The sequence below is a fragment of the Equus caballus genome, chromosome 6 (genome assembly GCF_041296265.1).
Source record: "Equus caballus isolate H_3958 breed thoroughbred chromosome 6, TB-T2T, whole genome shotgun sequence".
Taxonomy (NCBI): Eukaryota; Metazoa; Chordata; class Mammalia; order Perissodactyla; family Equidae; genus Equus; species Equus caballus.
Window position 1 is genome coordinate 24,179,311 of NC_091689.1, and position 16,817 is coordinate 24,196,127.

General features: G+C 58.8%; 2 protein-coding genes across 25 annotated transcripts in view; both read left to right on the forward strand.

Annotated features, from left to right (window-relative positions):
- Positions 1-4,555, forward strand: part of SCLY (selenocysteine lyase) — a 35,088-nt gene extending 30,533 nt beyond the window's left edge. For 10 of the 24 annotated variants that reach the window (XM_023642696.2, XM_023642695.2, XM_070269621.1 and 7 more), the window contains 3 exons: positions 422-564; positions 1,875-1,950; positions 3,511-4,555. In XM_023642696.2, coding sequence (XP_023498464.2) covers positions 422-564; positions 1,875-1,950; positions 3,511-3,681 — 390 coding nt within the window. In that variant the 3' untranslated portion in view covers positions 3,682-4,555. Of the gene's footprint in view, positions 1-421; positions 1,247-1,874; positions 1,951-3,510 lie in introns of all 24 variants that reach the window. The other 14 variants (XM_023642698.2, XM_023642697.2, XM_070269627.1 and 11 more) reach the window with 3 other exon arrangements.
- A 1,028-nt stretch (positions 4,556-5,583) lies between these two features.
- The window catches only part of ESPNL (espin like), a 29,156-nt gene continuing 17,922 nt past the window's right edge, over positions 5,584-16,817 (forward strand). Inside the window, exons 1-4 of the mRNA XM_023642700.2 lie at positions 5,584-5,955; positions 7,233-7,423; positions 9,146-9,332; positions 12,518-12,700. Of these exons, the coding sequence (XP_023498468.2) occupies positions 5,662-5,955; positions 7,233-7,423; positions 9,146-9,332; positions 12,518-12,700 (855 nt within the window). The 5' untranslated portion in view covers positions 5,584-5,661. The remainder of the gene's footprint in view (positions 5,956-7,232; positions 7,424-9,145; positions 9,333-12,517; positions 12,701-16,817) is intronic.

Genomic DNA, 16,817 nt, shown 5'->3' on the forward strand with positions numbered 1-16,817 from the left:
TGGTCGCACTGGACGAAAGGAACCGTGTTGATTGAAACTCAGTCCCCAGGCACCCTGCAAACAGCCAAGGTCCTGAGGAAAGAGGGAAAAATTAAATGATGACTGTAGGCCAGAGTCAGAAACCTCCAAAGAGAGACTCCAGACCAAGTGGATTTTTTTCGCAGACACGTGGTAAAAGTCTACCAGAGGTGGGATGTTTAACGATTGTCTGTAGAAGATCTACGTGTATGCAGAATTTTTTTCTAATTAATTTGCTTTCCATAATCAGTCCCCTTAACTATTCTAGGTAGATGCTTATCGATAAGATAATTATCTTGTGTGTTGAGGTTGAGGTTTTGTTTCCCGGAAAAGTCTAAAGTTCAAACAGTTGGTGGGCAGGGGGCCTTTGAAGCTGTCGCTGAGTGTTTTGTTAATTTTTCAGGCTGAATTCGGTAAGAAGAGAATCCATCTGAACAGCCAGTTTCCAGGAAGTGAACGACTCCCCAACACGTGTAACTTTTCCATCCGGGGACCCCAGCTCCAAGGTGACGGTGGGCTCCTCCTGGTCTCTCCACGGTGTGTCGGGTGGGTGCTGGCTCAGGTGCTGTCGGGGGTGCTCACTGAGGGGCCCCATGGGTTGGGCTGCTGCCGAGAGCGCGGGACCCCATCGGGTGGCGGTCCCGTGCTGGGCTGGGGCTCTCCTCACAGCTGCTCCTCTCCCTGCCTGACTTTGCTCACTGCCCCGATGCCCTGGATGTGGGCAGTGCTCTGTACTTGCTCCGGTCACACCCAAAAGCTGCCAGGGAAGGAGATGAAACTGACTATGTTTTAGATCAGTTGGTCTATCTGTGCCAGCACGTTTTACACAATATTTTCTGAGGGTAAGGGAAAACAGAGGCCATCAGCTTTAAAAACTGGCTCAGGGTAAGGATGGAGCGCAAATCTGAGGGTCCCATTTGTTCGCGTGATAGCCACCTCCCATGCTGGGAACGGTTGGGATTCCTCCCATCCAGATGCATGCAGCACCTGGCTCGCCCTGAGTCCTGAGGCTGGAGTCCAGGCGTTGACCAGCCGTGTTCTGTTTGAGAGGTGATCACGGTGGCCCCAGAGCATACGTGAGCCATGTCTGCAGAGCAGTTTTTGACTTCCCAGAAGAAGAGTGCGTTGCCTACTTTGTCATCCTGGGTTACACAGAGAAACGGGGCAGCAGCGTTTGGACCACGAAGAAACCCTGGGGCAACCAGCACAGCGGCTCCTGAGTGAGGACGTGGGTTGAAACACACTCTCACTGGAGAGGAGGCGGCGGCTGCTGGCCGTCCTGCCACATCTCCTTGCTGTTTGGGAAGGAAGCTTCCTCTGTCATCTCTCCCCTTCCTCTGGGGTCAGACTTTGTACTCAGTGATGACTGTGTCCATTGGAATGAGGCGGAGATTCTCGCTTTAATTAAATCAGCAGTCATCCGTGTATTTCTTTACTCTCTGTGCTTGTGAAAGAAGAGGGAAGTGGCTTCCCGCTTAACAGAGGTGGCCCCCAAAAGTCTCTGTCTTTAGAAGACACAGATGTAAATTTGAGCATTATCACCAGGGCTACCAGCCAGAACTCCGGGTATGTCACTAGGCAGTTGATGGGAAATAACATTTCCAAGGCCAGTTTTAGGAGGCAGAATAGAGTCTGCTTTTCTGCAGCCAAAGGAGGGAAGAAGCTATTTCTCTGGATCCTGCTGCAATTTCTCTCACCTGCTGATGGAGGGGCCTGTGTGCCTGGATCCGTTAGGTGGCCTGAGGGAGAGAGGCTCAAAACCTGTGGCAGGGGAGAGACTAGGCAGATGGGGCAGGACAGGTGGGCCCCCCGGACTCCCTGCCTGGACTCAGGGCACGTGTACTCTGTCTCCGCAGGCCACTTGGTGCTGGCACAGTGCAGGATGCTGCTGGCCAGCGTGGGGGCTGCATGCCACTCGGACCTCGGGGACCGGTAAGTGCTCTCCATGTACTGGCCCCATCACCCAGGGCACATCCGTGCTCCAGGCATTGGGCCTGGGCCTTCACAGAGCTGTGCAGCCTGGCAGGGACACAGAAAGTGACCAGACATAGGACGGGCCAGGAGGCCGGTGCTGCGGCTGGTGAAGTAAAGGCCCTACCTGGGCCTCAGGAGCGGAGGAGTGGAAGCTGCAGCCTAAAGGAGGGCTAGGATTGACCAGGAGAAGAGGCCAGCAGCTTCCAGCCCGAGGTGGGGAGGGAGGAGAAGGCGCAGGGCTGGAGGAGCAGGGCCAGGCTGTGGGTGCTCACTTTATCCTCAAAAAAGGGGGGCTACTGAAGGTGGTGACAGGATCAGGTTTGGGTTTCAGGCCACTCCCCCTGCCCCAGGGGTGGGGCCAGGGCACGCGGCCATGCTGGAGAAAGAGAAGGAGGTTCCATTTCTGGCTTGCTGTGAGTGTCGGGGGCCTGCAGAGGTAGGAGTGGAGCTGGATAAAGTGGCCTGGGCTCCAGAGAGGGCAGAGAAGTGGACATGGTCAGCAACACGACAGTCCAGGGCTGGCTGGGAGGCAAGAAGGCTCCTCGAGGAGCAGCCCCCGTGCCCATGGAGGTGGAGGACAGGCCAGGGGCTCCTCAGGGCCTTAGCGCCCTGCAGTGGAGGGGCAGTTTGGAGGGCAGGCGAGGCCAGGAGCCAGAGTCACCACCCAGAGCAGAAGGCCGGGGCCAGCCTGGAGTGCAGAGCGGGGTCTGTGAGGGCCGTCCCCGGCCAAGTGCTCAGATGTGCCCTTGCTCACGGAATGCTCACCACGACCCTCAAGAAAGGCTCTGAGTAACCCATGTCTCGGACGAGGAAACTGAGGCAGAGTGGTCAAGCTGCAAGCTGACGAGTGCAGAGTGTGCAATCTTAACAGCCACAGAGCTGGGGGAGGGGACGAGAAGGGACTGGCAGCAGGGCTCAAGAGGGACAAGTGTCCAATGTGGCCCCTGTAAGGGAGGGAGGAGAAAGGGGATGGACTGATGCTCACTGCCCTTGTGGGAAGTGGGGGTGCCCTCCTGGATAGCAAGTGAGGTCACCCACCTGTAAAGGGGCAGGGGCTGTGTCACTGTCCACCTGGTCCTGCTGTCTGACCTGTGACAGGATGGCTGCAGGGGCCTCTGGCTCTGACACTCTGTGACTGGAGGTGACAAAAGCCCTCCTCACCTGGCCCTGTGTGGCGGGCACTTGTCTGGACAGTTTCCCTGGCGCTGGGGTGTGACAGTGCACTCTGGCTGGGCTGAGCGGCTGGCAGTCTGCGTCCGTGCTCCCAGGGCAGGGGGAGAGGCCGCAGCACTGTGCAGGAGTTGCAAGCACGAGAGGACCCCGGGTGGAGCAGGCACGGGGGGTTTGAGCTTGACCCTGCAGACGGGTGTTTGGCAGAGAAGGGAGGAGGGGAGCAGGCCGGGCACTCCGTCCACGCGGCCTGACTCAGGGAGCTGGCTGGGAGCAGAGGGGCAGTGCCCCTAGGCGCACAGGAGAGCCCTTTCCCAGAGACAGCTAACCCGGTCCCCTCACCCCCAGGCCGTCCCCGGTGCTGCTGAGCTGCGGCATCCCATTCGACGTGGCCAGGAATGCTCTCCGGCTCAGCGTGGGCCGCAGCACCACCAGGGCCGACGTGGAGCTCGTCGTGCAGGACCTGAAGCAGGCCGTGGCCCAGCTGGAGGGCCAGGCCTAGGGCCTGGGCCACCGTAGGAAGCCCTGCCAAGGGCCGTGCCAGGAGGGCTCTTTTCCTAATTCATCCACGTCTTCGTTTGTCCTGAGTGTCCAAGCGAGTGATGGCAGTGTGGGTGCTGGGCACACAGACCCCATAGGGACTTCTAGGCCCGGGACCCAACACCCGCAGGGGACTATCACTGCCCCTACTGCCCAAGGACGTGGGTTGAAGTGGAAGCGCTTCAGCCGTGTCCACGCTCCCCTCTGGGAAGTGGGGCGAGCCTGCCGTGAGTGCCCCCTTCCTGGAAGGTGGCATTTTTATCCAGAAGATAAAATCCTGGTATTTATGCCCTGCTTTCAGCTGCTATCATGAAAATAGGAAGCCTGATATTTTGCTGTGGTCCCGCCCTTGCAGAGGGGTGGGTGGGCCCTTCACTCTCCCCCACCCTCAGGGTCCTGCTCAAGCCCCTCCGCACGGGTGGGGCCGCCTTGGTGGGCTGGTTTCTGCTCAGGGCCCCCACTTCCCAGCCCTACCCCGCCCCCCATGAGGCACCGTGACCCCCCCAGCAGGCCCCTCCCACCTCCTGCCCTCTCATCCTTTACTCAGGGTTTCAGCTCACACAGCGCTGAGTCCCGGGGCAGCCGGTGCCCCTGCGATTCCGGGTCATTCCTGAGGTGGAAATCAGCCCATCCTACCTCAGCCTTCATCGCCAGTTCACCCGCAGAAGGAATCTTTCATCGCCACAGAGGCTTCGTGACGTCACGTGATGTCTCAGGCGATGTTCACATAGGAATGATTTTTATTCGCACAACACTTTTAATGTGGGTTTTAAGGTGCAAAGAACTACACAGTGACATTGAGGAAACAAGCATCAGAAATTAAATGAACTAATAAACGATGTCAATGCTCGTATGGACGTTTGTGGTTTATCTGGGGGTTCATCTCTCGGGGCCCAGGGTGTCCGAGCCAGCCGTGGGGTGGCATTAGAGGGCCGAGCAGGAACCTCAGCTTGTCACTGAATCATTACGCTTTAGCCCAAGAAATTCGGCTTGGGACTCAGGAGCCCCTAGAAGATGGTCCCTGACGCCCGGCATCGTGCTTTCTCCGGACAGAGCCTGTGGTGAGGCCGCTTCCCGCGCACAGGACTGCGGTGTCCAGCCCTGCTGAAGAGAACAGCCTGGAAAAGGAGCTTGGCGGCTCTGACAAATGCACCTGGACTTGTAGCTGCTGTTCCAGAGACGGGTCCCCGTGGTTGGAGGGGGCCCTGGGGCAGGGGCCTCCAGACCCCCACTCTCACCTCGCAGGCCTTCCTGTCCTCTCCGGGCCCTGTGCCTCTCGCTGGCCCTGCAAAGCCGCTGCTCCCAAGGTTCATGCAGCCTCCGAGGGCTCGGGCCAGCCTACACGTCCCCGGGGCAGGTGGGCCCTGGGCTCCCCGTGCTGACGACAGAGCCAGAACATCGAGACATAAGTCCCCAGAGAGGGCCCCCTGGGGATGGGTCTGTCCTCCCGAGAGAAGGGCCTCCCACGGGCCAGCACAGCTACTCGGGATGCTGCCCAGACCGGGGGAAGCAGTCATGGGGTCGGGGGGCCTCCTGCCTCCTTGAAAGGACATCAGTAACTGTGACGCCCACCAAATGCGGGAAGTCCGTCTCAGGCCGATGCTCACAGAGCATCTCCTCAGCCCTCACTCCAGGGGAGGAAGAGCCATGGTCCAGCCACCAGGCAGTGTCTGCTGGCCGGTGCCCATCCCAACCTGAGCCGGGTGTGGACCCTTCCCTTGCACCCTTGCCCACCGCAGCTCTGGGTGCCGCACAAGTGGCTCGGGCAGGGCTGCGAGGCCCGCTCCCTGAGGCCTGCCCGCCGCCCCCCCCCACCCCCGGTCCCCCCACCGCCGCCTCCCATCTGCCCTGTGCGCGGCTTATCGGGTAACTGGAGCCGGGAGCCACGTCCACGCCTGAAACAGGAAGCCCGGGCCGTGCATAAGCAACCAGGACCCGCCGGGTGGCCAGGGCCAGAGGATGGAGGAGCAGCGGGCGCTCACGGCCGCCAAGAACGGGGACCTGGCCACCCTGGAGCAGCTGCTGGAGGCCGGCGCCCTGGGCCCGGGCATCACCGATGCCCTGGGGGCCGGCCTGGTGCACCACGCCACCCGGGCCGGCCACCTGGCCTGTGTCAAGTTCCTAGTGCAGCAGGCCAAGCTGCCGGGCAACCAGCGGGCCCACAACGGGGCCACGCCGGTGCACGACGCCGCCGCCACGGGCAGCCTGGCCGAGCTGTGCTGGTTGGTGCGAGAGGGCGGCTGCGGTCTGCAGGTAAGCGGGAACAGCAGGAACAGCAGCCGAGCAGGGGCCAGGGACAGCCCGGCGGCCTGTGTCCGTGTGGGTTGAGGGAGGAGGAAGCCTTGAGCCAGAGAGTCCAGAGCCCTCGGCCTCCCCTGGTCATGCACCATGGCCCTGGGCTCTGTTTCTCTCGGGGACTCAGCATGCAAACCCCAGGGCACAGTCAGTGCTGGCTGTCTCAGCCCCACGCCCAGCCCCAAGGCCCTAGAGAGCCAAGGCCACCTGTGCGCGCCACGCCCGGCACAGAGCAGCCAGACGGTGCTCTCCCCTGCCCTCCCCCACAGGGCGCCTGGCCTGGTCAGGGGCTCTTGCTGGTGTTTTCCTCAGCCTGATCCATGGGCCTGTTTCCCAAAGGGTCTGGAAAAGGGTCCACAAAGAAGTGCGGTGGGTGCTTGGGCTCAGGGCTGTGGGCACTGGCTTGGATAACTGGGGCTCCCAGGTGGTGACAGCACAGGCCTGGCTGTGGGGGCAGTGGGACGAGAGCCTTGATGGTAAAGAGAAGGGTCTCCAGGGCTCAGTGGTGGTCTCGTCAGGCGCATTTCTACCAGGGCCTGTCCCCGCCCTTTTCCTGGCTGGCCGGTGCCCCTTTGTGCGGGTGAAGGACCCTGGGAGGATGGTGAGGAAGCTGTGACAGGGCTGGATGGGCATCAGCGTGACCCGCTGGGTCCCAGGAGAGGGAGGACTGATGGTCACAGCCTGAGTGTGCAGCGGCCTCACACCCCTGTGCTCATTGGCTCTTGCCAGGACCCCAAGAGTTAGCAGATGGGGGTGATGCCGTTTCTGTGGCCAGCAGAACACCCAGGTCTCCCGGAGCCCATAGTGGAAATGTTCCCCAGCTGCAAGGACTCTTGGCACTCAGTGGGGGTGGGGGCAGAGGCCAGGAGGCAGTGTCCCCAGACATGGAGCAGACCACCAAACCCAACATGGGCACCGTTGGGCAAGTGGAAGCCCTTCTGACTGAGCAGAGAGCGGGAAGGAGCCATGGCCACACTCAGGGCAGGGGCCTGGAGGAGGCCGGGTGACCAAGCAGGGAGGCCTAAACCTGAGAGCGAGCCCTGCCTCTTACCTGGAGCAGGTGGCCTCACTCCGTCCAGCAGAGGGGCCTCGCTTCGTGCTGTGTGATGGAGCGAACCGGGGGCGGATGCTTCCTGGTAGTGTGGCCTTGGCAGCTGGCGCTGGCCTCACTGGTGCAGCCAGCAGGGGTGGTCTGGGCCTGCCATCTGATTGCCACCCCATCTGTGCCTTGGTAGGACCAAGATGCCTCAGGCGTCTCCCCACTGCACCTGGCCGCCCGCTTTGGACACCCAGTGCTGGTGGAGTGGCTGCTCCGAGAGGGCCATGCGGCCACACTGGAGACGCTGGAGGGGGCCTTGCCGCTGCACCACGCTGCCGTCAGCGGGGACCTGACCTGCCTGAAGCTCCTGACGGCCGCCCACGGCAGGTGAGGGGCTGGGGCGCCTCCTGACAGCAATCTGGGGGTGCCGGCTACTGCAGAGGCTGCACCAGGGGGGGACAGAGGAGGACAGGTTGGTGGCTTTCGAGGTGCCGGGGGCAAGGGGAGGCCAGACTGGAGCCAGAGTGGGAGTGGGAGGCAGAGTGGGGTGTGAGGCTCTGAGCTGGGGTCTGGGAAGGGCCTTGATCCTGCAGGCAGCCGCAGTGCAGGTGCCGGGCCAGGTACCACAGCAGATGAGGCACAGCCATCCAGCTGTGGGGAGGGGGCAGTGAGAACAGCCAGGAAGCTGCTAGAACAGCCTGGGCAGAAAGCGCCCTGTGATGCCCAGGCAGTTCCAGGCGCCACCTGGGGATGTCTCAGGGCCTAACTTCCCCAGCTGGGGAAGGTGGGCACACTCAAGTCACCTGAAGAGAGCGGAGGCTGCATAGTGGACTCGGAGGCACTGAGGCCCCATCAAGTCAGCCCGAATTCTCCCTCTGCACTGTCCCGTTCCCTGCACTGGGAGCCCCTCCAGGACGGCCAGCCTCCTCACCTCGGTGGCCCTGGTGGATGGGCAAGGAGGGAGGGGTAGGGACGGGACAGGCCCCACTGAGGCAGGGGCAGCAGGACTCCCCACGGTGGGCACTCCTGGTCCTTGTCCTGCATGAAGGAGACCGCGGGCACAGTAACAGGCTGTCTAGGGCGCCTCGCCCATGGCCTCCCCACCGGCTGTGCCCCGGGCTGCCGTCCTGGCCGGCAGTGGGGCCTGGGGTCCACCCCACACTTGACCTGCTGCCTTTCTCCCCGACCCCGCCAGCCTCTTCTCTGAGGGGCCTCTTGTTTGGGTGGCTGTCCCGGCCATCCCATGTTTGCTCCTGACAAGGCCTGACAGCTCCACTGTGGAACAGGGTTCTTATTCCCGGCTCTTCCCATCCTGGCCCTTCGGGACTCACTTCTGTGCATCTTCCCCAGAGTGTCCACACCAGCCGCCCCAGGCCTGGCCGGCCGCAGAGTGTCTCTTAGACCCACAGTTGTTAAAGTAGTTTCTGCCATTTGAGAACCGGGAGACTTCACGTTAAAACACAGACACACACACACACGCATGCAAGCACGCACACACACGGGAAGGTCCCATGCCCCGGTGCCCACACTCCCACCTGGCACCAACCACAGGAGCCAGAGGTGACGTCTTTGTCACCGAGGGATGGGGTGGGCCTTGGGTCGGAGACCCTCCCTCCCTGCAGCGGGTGACCAGGGACCAAGAACTCGCCTGACCCTGCTGCAATGTGGGGCAGAGCAGGAAGCAGAGATCCCGTGACCCTGCTCCAGTCCATCCACACTGGGGCCCGGAATCTGGATGCCAGGCCTGGGCGCCCACGGGCAGGCTAGTGTCCTGCTCACCACGGCCCCTTTACAGAGCAGGCCCCACTGGACCACTCATCCCTAAAGCGCCCCCTGCCGGCGAGACCCAGCTGTGCGCACAGCTTGGTAGGGCCTGGACAGAACCGGATTCTAACGGCCAGTGTCCTCCACTGGTGCGCTTGGGGGATGCACAGCCTGTGCAACCCTACAGGTGACTGGCTGGAGCCCCTCAGCCAGTAAGGGGAGTGGATGCAAACAGGCGGGCAGGTGCAGGGCCACCCCTCCCCTCCATCTGGGCCCTTGACTGGAGCAGCCCCCTGCCCCCACAACCCCCGCCAAGCCCCTTCTGAACCCCACCCTCCCTCACAGTGGCGTGAACCGGCGAACCCGCAGCGGCGCCTCCCCACTCTACCTGGCCTGCCAGGAGGGCCACCTGCACCTGGCCCAGTTCCTGGTGAAGGACTGTGGTGCCGACGTGCACCTGCGCGCCCTCGACGGCATGAGCGCCCTGCACGCCGCTGCCGACCGCGGCCACTACTCCCTCGTCGTCTGGCTGGTAAGGGGGCGCCAGAGGTGGGGGTGGTGGAGGTGCTGGCAGGCTGGCACCTGCTCGTGCCTTGGCTCTAGAGCCGCCTCTGAGCAAGCAGGGCCTGGCTGGGGTGGGGGCTCCACCTCCCAGGTCTCATTTTGCCCACCTGAGCGCTGGAGACCCACAGGATTGCTGGGGGATCAGATGTGCCCCCCACAGCTTCCAGCACCCGTGTTTGCCAGACCCAGCCTAGGCCTGGGAGCACAGCCAGGGTCCCACAGCTGGAACCGGCCCTGGGGTAAACCGGACTTCAGAGCCCATGCAGGACCATGGGGACGTGCAGCCCTCCCCCTGGGGCTCTCCTTTCCCTCCCCCAGGAGTCCTGGTGGGTCTCCTGGGGGCTCTCAGGGTTAGTGGCATCCCGGTGCTCTGTCACTTGTGCTGGGCACCAGCAGTGCCTGGCCCATCTGGCCACCTGTTCACGCCCTGCTGCCTCAGAGCCCTGGGCAGGTCCCCAGCCCTCTTCCCTCTGGGCCTGTGGAGGGGTCATTCAGGCCTCTTTCCGGAAGGAAGCCCTGAGACCCTGGGACACAGAGTGGCCCGGGTTTGGGGGAGGCCTTCTTTCAGGACGGACTGGGGACTTCCTGCCTGCACCATGGAAAAGCAGACCAGGTGGGGCTTCCAGGAGCTCTGAGTCTGTTCCAGAGAACTGATCAGGTCTCAGAGGAGAAGGGCCTCCCTGAGGAGGTGACAGACGTTTCAGGGCTGAACCAAGGATGGACCCAAGGTGGCTGGGCAAGGGACGGATTCCAAATTAAATTAAATTCCTAGAGGAGAGCAGAGCTGGTTCAAAATTGAGGAGAGCCTGGCCCGTGGGGCGGGGCCAGGTGAGAAAGGCAGAGGCCCGGGGAGGACCAGGGCTCTTTCCTGAGGGCCCTGGGGAGCCACTGAAGGCTGTGAGCCAGGAACAGCAGGTCTGACGGGCATCTTGAAGGTCACACTGGCCGCTGGTGGAGAAGGGAGAGCCCTTCCTTGCTCAGAACCCCCCACTGCCCATGGGACCTCCTCCAGCCCTTCCTCCACCAGGCCAGCCTCACTCCTGCCCCAGCAGGGGCCTTTGCATGCACTGCACCCTCTGCCAGGTGGCAGCTCCCAGGTGTGCGTGGCCTGCCCCACTTTAGGATGGCAGCCACCCCGCCCAGCCCTCCATCTTGCTCCCCTGCTGTCTTTCCTCCACGGCAGCAACACCTGACAAACGGAATTTGACTTCTTTATCTTGGTAGTTGTCTATTTGCACCCCTGGGTATAAGTTCCAGGAGCCCCGGGGGGCAGGGACTCTGTCATCTGCTGCCTTTCTAGGGGCTGGCACATCATAAGGGCTCCAGAGGTGCTTAGTGAGTGAATGAATGAATGAAGGACAAATGATTTCCCCTGGCCTCAGGATGAAGTCCAGCTGCTCACCTTGGCCTCAGAGGCCATCAGCCTTTGCCTCCAGCCTCCCTCAGCTGGCCCTGAGGCACCCACCGGTGCCACACCTCTGCACGGGCTGCATCCCCTCCTGGGCTGCCTTTCCGCAGCTCCCCCTGCCAGAGCTGGCTCCTCTCCCAGGAGGAGCTCTGGGCACCCCCTGCACCGACTCTCCAGATGTCGGCCCCACCCTGGCCATTGGGAAGAGTTGTCCCCATGTCCCCTCTCCTGTAGTTCTGACCCCAGCCGCTTCAGGTGTGGCCTTCCCCACCCCTGGATTCCAAGTCCCTGGGGTGAGCTTGAGTCCTGGCCATCTCTGGCCACAGGGCCATGCACAAGCAGGTTCTCGGCAAATGGAAGGGAGCCAGGGGGCTGTGCAGGTTGGGGAGCAGCAGCTCAGAGCAGTGGGGGGGGGGGTGCCCAGGACAGGGCGGGAGGAGTGGGGGCGTGACCGAGTATCCGCTGAGCCCCAGGGAGCCCCACCAGTTCATCCTGGGGGAGGAGCATCCGGGGCCCCGCCTCCCAGGGCCAGAAGGGCCTTTCTAGATGTGAATCCCTGCCCCCTCCTCCCTGCGGGATGGGCTGAGTGGGGAGGGGGCGGCCTCCAGCCAGGCTCACTCACTCCAGGGCAGGGCACCCTCTCCTGGGGGTAGCTGGCGGCTGTGGGGGCCTCTGTTCCAGCCTCACTGTCCTTTTCCTAACAAACACGTTTGAACATTGGATCAGCCAGCAATGCTTTTGGCTGCAGGTGACCAGAGGACTGAAGAGCCTGAAGGTTGTCCCTTCCACATAGAAAGCAGCAGGGGGCCGTTGACCTTGGGTCAGCCGCCCAACCCCATTCCCATGGGGCCACATCTCTGCTGTTCTCCTGGCCTTTCCCTCATGGTGGACGTTGGCCTATTCAAGGCAGGAAGAGGGGGAAAGGGGGTGACAGACATCCACCAGCTGCTCCTATCAGGAAAGCAGAATTTTCCTACAAGAGTCCCTGATGTCTCATTGGCAGCCTGGGCCTCATGGCTGTCCCAGGTGCACAGAGTCCACTGTGTGCCCGTAGGAGAAGTGGGTGGGCAACCACAGCATTGGACCCAACATCCCCCCAAGGCCTGGCTGGATGCTGTGGACTGCAGCCCACTGGTGCCCTCCCGGAGGCACAGCTGAGGGCCCGAGAGGAGGGGCCAGCCAGAAGTCACTCATGTGGCTGCCAGTAGGACAAGGCCAAACCAGAGGATGACCAGGCTCAGGGTCCGGCGCTCTGAGGAGAGGCCGTGCAGGACCTGCTGCCCAGCATCCCTGTGTCCTTGCCCTGCAGCCGTGTTCAGGGCACACATGGACCTGGTACCAGAGGATGCCCTTGCCCTCCCCACTCCCTCCCTTCCTCCATCAGCAAACATCCCTTACTGTCCCCTGGTGCCAGCCGAAGCATTTGTTCATTTGAGGTGTGAAGCCACGTCCCTGGGGATGTTCGGGTTAAGATTTGGGGCTGGGGCCGATTTGGGGACTGTGGAACCTCCCAATAAAACCACTGAGCTCACTTCCCCTGCGATGCCCAGGGTGACCCGGTGCGTGTGAGGAGCCAGCTCTGTCTCCAGGGCTTCCTGGAGAGGGGTGCTCCTGCCCCCGAAGGTCACCCCCCAGTTCTGCGCCGGGCTCCCTCTCCCCATGTCCTCATCATGGCAGCCATCCTTCTCCCTGGGAGTGGTCACCTCTGTCCAGCTTCAGCTGCTTCTCCCCCACCTCCTTTACAGGTCAGCTTCACAGACATTGGTCTGACAGCGCGGGATAACGAGGGGGCCACAGCCCTCCACTTTGCTGCTCGTGGCGGCCACACGCCCATTCTGGACCGGCTCCTGCTGATGGGTGCACCCATCATGAGAGACTCCTGGGGGGGCACCCCACTGCATGACGCAGCAGAGAATGGGCAGATGGAGGTGAGGCAGGTGTGGCAGGAAGCTCTGGTGTGGGGGGGCCTGCGCGGGGGTCGGGGTGGGGCGAGAACCAGCAGTCCTGGAATTCTTACTATGCCCAGGCACTTCCTATGTAACTCAACCCTCATAACAACCCTGTAGGGTAGATGTTATTATTCCTCTTTTACAGATGGGTAAACTGAGGCTCAGAGGGTCAGTCACTTGCCCAGAATCCAGACTCTGATCTATCTTGGAACAAAATCCATGCTCTCCCCTCCATATGTGCCCCCTCCCTTTGCACAGAGACTCCCCGTGTGCCTTCTCAGGGCTTGGCCTTCCTGACAATCCCCCGGGATATCTGCTGGCCCCTGCTGTGAGCCCCACCGCAGCCAGGGGCTTGAAGTTGGCCCCTTTGCTATTATCCAAATAAAACTTGGGGGCTCACGTGGCCTAGTCCCAAGGAAACAACGGCCAGGAACCCAGAGAAGCCCAGGCTGGTGTTCAACTACTTAAGGCCCGACATTGAGAATGGGCCCAGCCCGCAGCGGCAGCACCTGCACTGGCACCCTGCACGTGGACCTCACATAAAGACAGGCCACACCTGAGGGTGATGCTTGGTTTCCTCCCCTACCTGCCCCACGCGGTCCTCCACAGCACATCTCCAAAGGGGCCCGCTCATCCCCATGCTGCCTCCTGGCCTTCTTATGTCACGCTCGCAGCCCAGGGCTCAGCCTGCTGCCGTCTGGAGCCGTGAGAACCGCGCTGGGGACCCAGGCGAGGCTGGGCAAGGAGGACGATTTTAAGGAGGTGCAACTGAGTCCCCTATTTTGGGTCTACAATTGTGGAGCCTGTTCCCAGCTGGAGCTCAAAGTGTCCCCTGGGGCCCAGGGGGCCCGGTCTCAGCAGTGTCGAGTGAAAGAAGCCCAGGGCAGCAACAAGAGTCCCCAGAAGGCCCTTGGTCCCGCTGGACAACGCGGAGGAGACCAGTCCCAGCTCACAGCTTGGTCTTTCTCTGGCTCTCTGCCCTCTGGAGTTCCGAGCGCCCCCTCTCCTCCCTACCCTGGCTTCCCCTGCCTCTCAGCCCTATAGGACTCACTCCCCCAGCACGTTTCCCCAGTTCCCATCCCCTACGTAGACGGGAGGGGACACAGGGTGGGGGTGGGGCACACCTCGGGCTGGCCGGCAGCGACAGACCTCAGCAGACCTGAGAGGGGAGGGAAGGCCTGCAGATACCCTGCAGTCCTCCTTTCTGTCCTGCTCCATTGAAGAAGGAGAGCCCGGGGAGGAGGTGCCAGGATCAGGAGTTCAGAGGTGCCTGTGGGCGGGGGGTGAGGGAGAGCGTGTCCCCGACAGGCAGGTGGTGGCCCGGAGCCAAGCCAGTGCCTGTGGCTTTTCCAAAGTCGGGAAGGGGGCCTGGAGCGGGGGTTTACAAACTTTTCTTTAAGGAGCATTATCTTTTTTCCTGAAATACTCTCCAGGAGCCTGAGAAGTGGAACAGCTAAGCCAAGAATCCACCAGCTCCTCGCCTACCCTTAACATGAAAACAAAATAACTCAGGCCTCAGAGCTGAGAACTGCTCTCCTTTCCAATCTTTTTATTACAGAAATTCTCAACTCAGAAAAGTGTGTGTGGTCCTCAGCTCCTGGCTCAGCTGGCTTCCTCGCTCCTCGGCCACTCCCTCCCGCCCGTCCCACTGTGTTACTCAGGAACGCATCAGGGATGGCACATTAGTTTATCCATAAACACTTTAGCGGACATCTCCAAGAGATGAGGACTCCCGTTGTTTTTTATCACAACCTCAAATTATCACACCTAAAAATAATTCGCAATAATTTCTTAATATCTATCCAGTCTGGCTAATTCCCATCTCACATCCATTTCCCTGACTCTGCTTGTCTGCTTGACCCAGACAAGGTCCACATGGTACTGATTTGTCTGTTGAGTCTCTTAATCCTTTAACAGTTCCAGAATTATACTTCATCCAGGGAATATAGGCTAATGCTTGATCCTCCCGCATTTTAAAATAAATTCTTATTTTAGAATAGTTTAGAATCATTTTAGATTTGTAGAAAAGTTGAGACACTAGTCAAGAGAGTTCCCATAGACTAACATCCATTTCCCCCTGTTATCAGCAATTTACGTTAGTATGGTACATTTGTCACAATTAATGAACCCAAATCGGTACGACCTTGTTAACCAAAGCCCACATTTCATTCAGATTTCCTTGGTCTTCACCTAATGTCCTGCTCCCATTCCAGCATCCCCTCCAGGGTCCCACATGACATTTACTCCTTGCGTCTCCTTAAGGCTCCTCTTGGCTGTGACGGCGGTAGTTCCCCGTTTTTGAAAACAAAACTTCCGAATAATGAGCTGGACCTCAGCAACCTCCAGAGGGAGTGACGGTAGTTTAGTAAGTTTTTTGTCTCACTAGATCATAGTCTTTTTCTTTGAATGGCACAAATTACACTGATTACTTGATTTTTCAGTTGAGGTAAAAAAACATATAACATGCAATTTACCCTCCTAACCATTTCTGAGTGTGCAGTGTAGTCGTGTTAGCTGTCTGCACGTTGTTGTGCAACAGATCTACAGAAGTTTCTCATCTTGTAAATCTGAAACTCTGTACCCCTTAAACAAGAACTCCCCACTCCCGCCCCAGCCCCTGGCAACCACCTCTCTGCTTTCTGTCTCTATGAGTTTGACACTCTAGGGACCTCCTGTAAGTGCAATCATACAGTGTTTGTCTTTGTGTGACTGGCTCATTTCATTTAGCAGAATGTCCTCAAGGTTCACTCACGTTGTAGCATGTGACAGGATTTCCTTCCTTTTTAAGGCCGAATAATATTCTGTTATTAATATTCTACCACATCGTCTTTATCCATTCATTCGTTGATGGGCATTTGAGTGGCTTCCACGTCTGGGCTGTTGTGAATAGCGCTGCAGTGAACGTGGGTGTGCACATATCTCTTCTAGACCTTGCTTTCGTCTCTGATTACTTGCTAAGATGTTAAGCCAACCTTGCATTCCTGGAGTAACTCAACTTGGTCACAATATATTATCTCGTCTGTATATAGCCGAATTTAATTTGCTAGCATTTTGTTTAGGATTTTAGGTGCCGTGTATAGGGCTAGTGCGGTGGTTCTCAAATTGGGACACACTCTGGGACTCTCCAGGACGGGTTTACAATGTTCTAATGCCCGGGCTCCACCCCTCTCTCCCTTCCTCCCTCCCCAGAGATTCCGATTTAATCGGTCCTGGGTGGAGCCCGAGTACCAGGACTTTTTAAAACCTAGGTGATTCTGATGTACAGTCAATCTTGAGAACTGTCTGTGTGAATTGCATTAACTGAGCTAATCTAGAAATAATTCATAGAGATGGGTGATTCTTTTTTTTCAATTTTATTGAGGTCACATTGCTTTATAGCATTATATAAATTTCAGGTGTACATCATTATATTTTGACAGACTGCATTGTGTTCAACATCAAAAGTCTAGTTTCCATCCATCACCAAACATTTGTGCCCCTTTACCCCTTTCACCCTCCCCCCACCCCCTTCCCCTTGGTAGCCACCAATCTGTTCTCCATATCTGTATGTTTGTTTATCTCCAACATATGAGTGAAGTCATACTGTAATTGTCTTTCTCTGTCTGACTCGTTTCACTTAGCAGAATACCCTCAAGGTCCATCCAAGTTATCCCGAATGGCACAATTTCATCTTTTTTATGGCAAAGTAGTATTCCATTGTAAATATGTACCACATCTTCTTTATTCATTCATCCATTGGTGGGCACTTAGCTTGTTTCCAAGTCTTGGCTATTGTGACTAATGCTGTAATGAACATAGGGGTGCATGTATTTTTTTCAAATTAGTTTTTTCTCTTCTTTGGATAAATACCCAGCAGTGGAATAGCTGGATCATATGATAGTTCTATTTTTACTTTTTTGAGAAATCTCCATACTGTTTTCCATAGTGGCTGCACCAATTTACATTCCCTCTGCCAGTGTATAAGGGTTCCTTTTTTCCACATCCTCTCCAACACTTGTTATTTCTCATCTTTTTTATTTTTATTTTTTTTTAAAGATTGGCACCTGAGCTAACAACTGTTGCCAATCTTCTTTTTTTTTTTCTGCTTTTTCTCCCC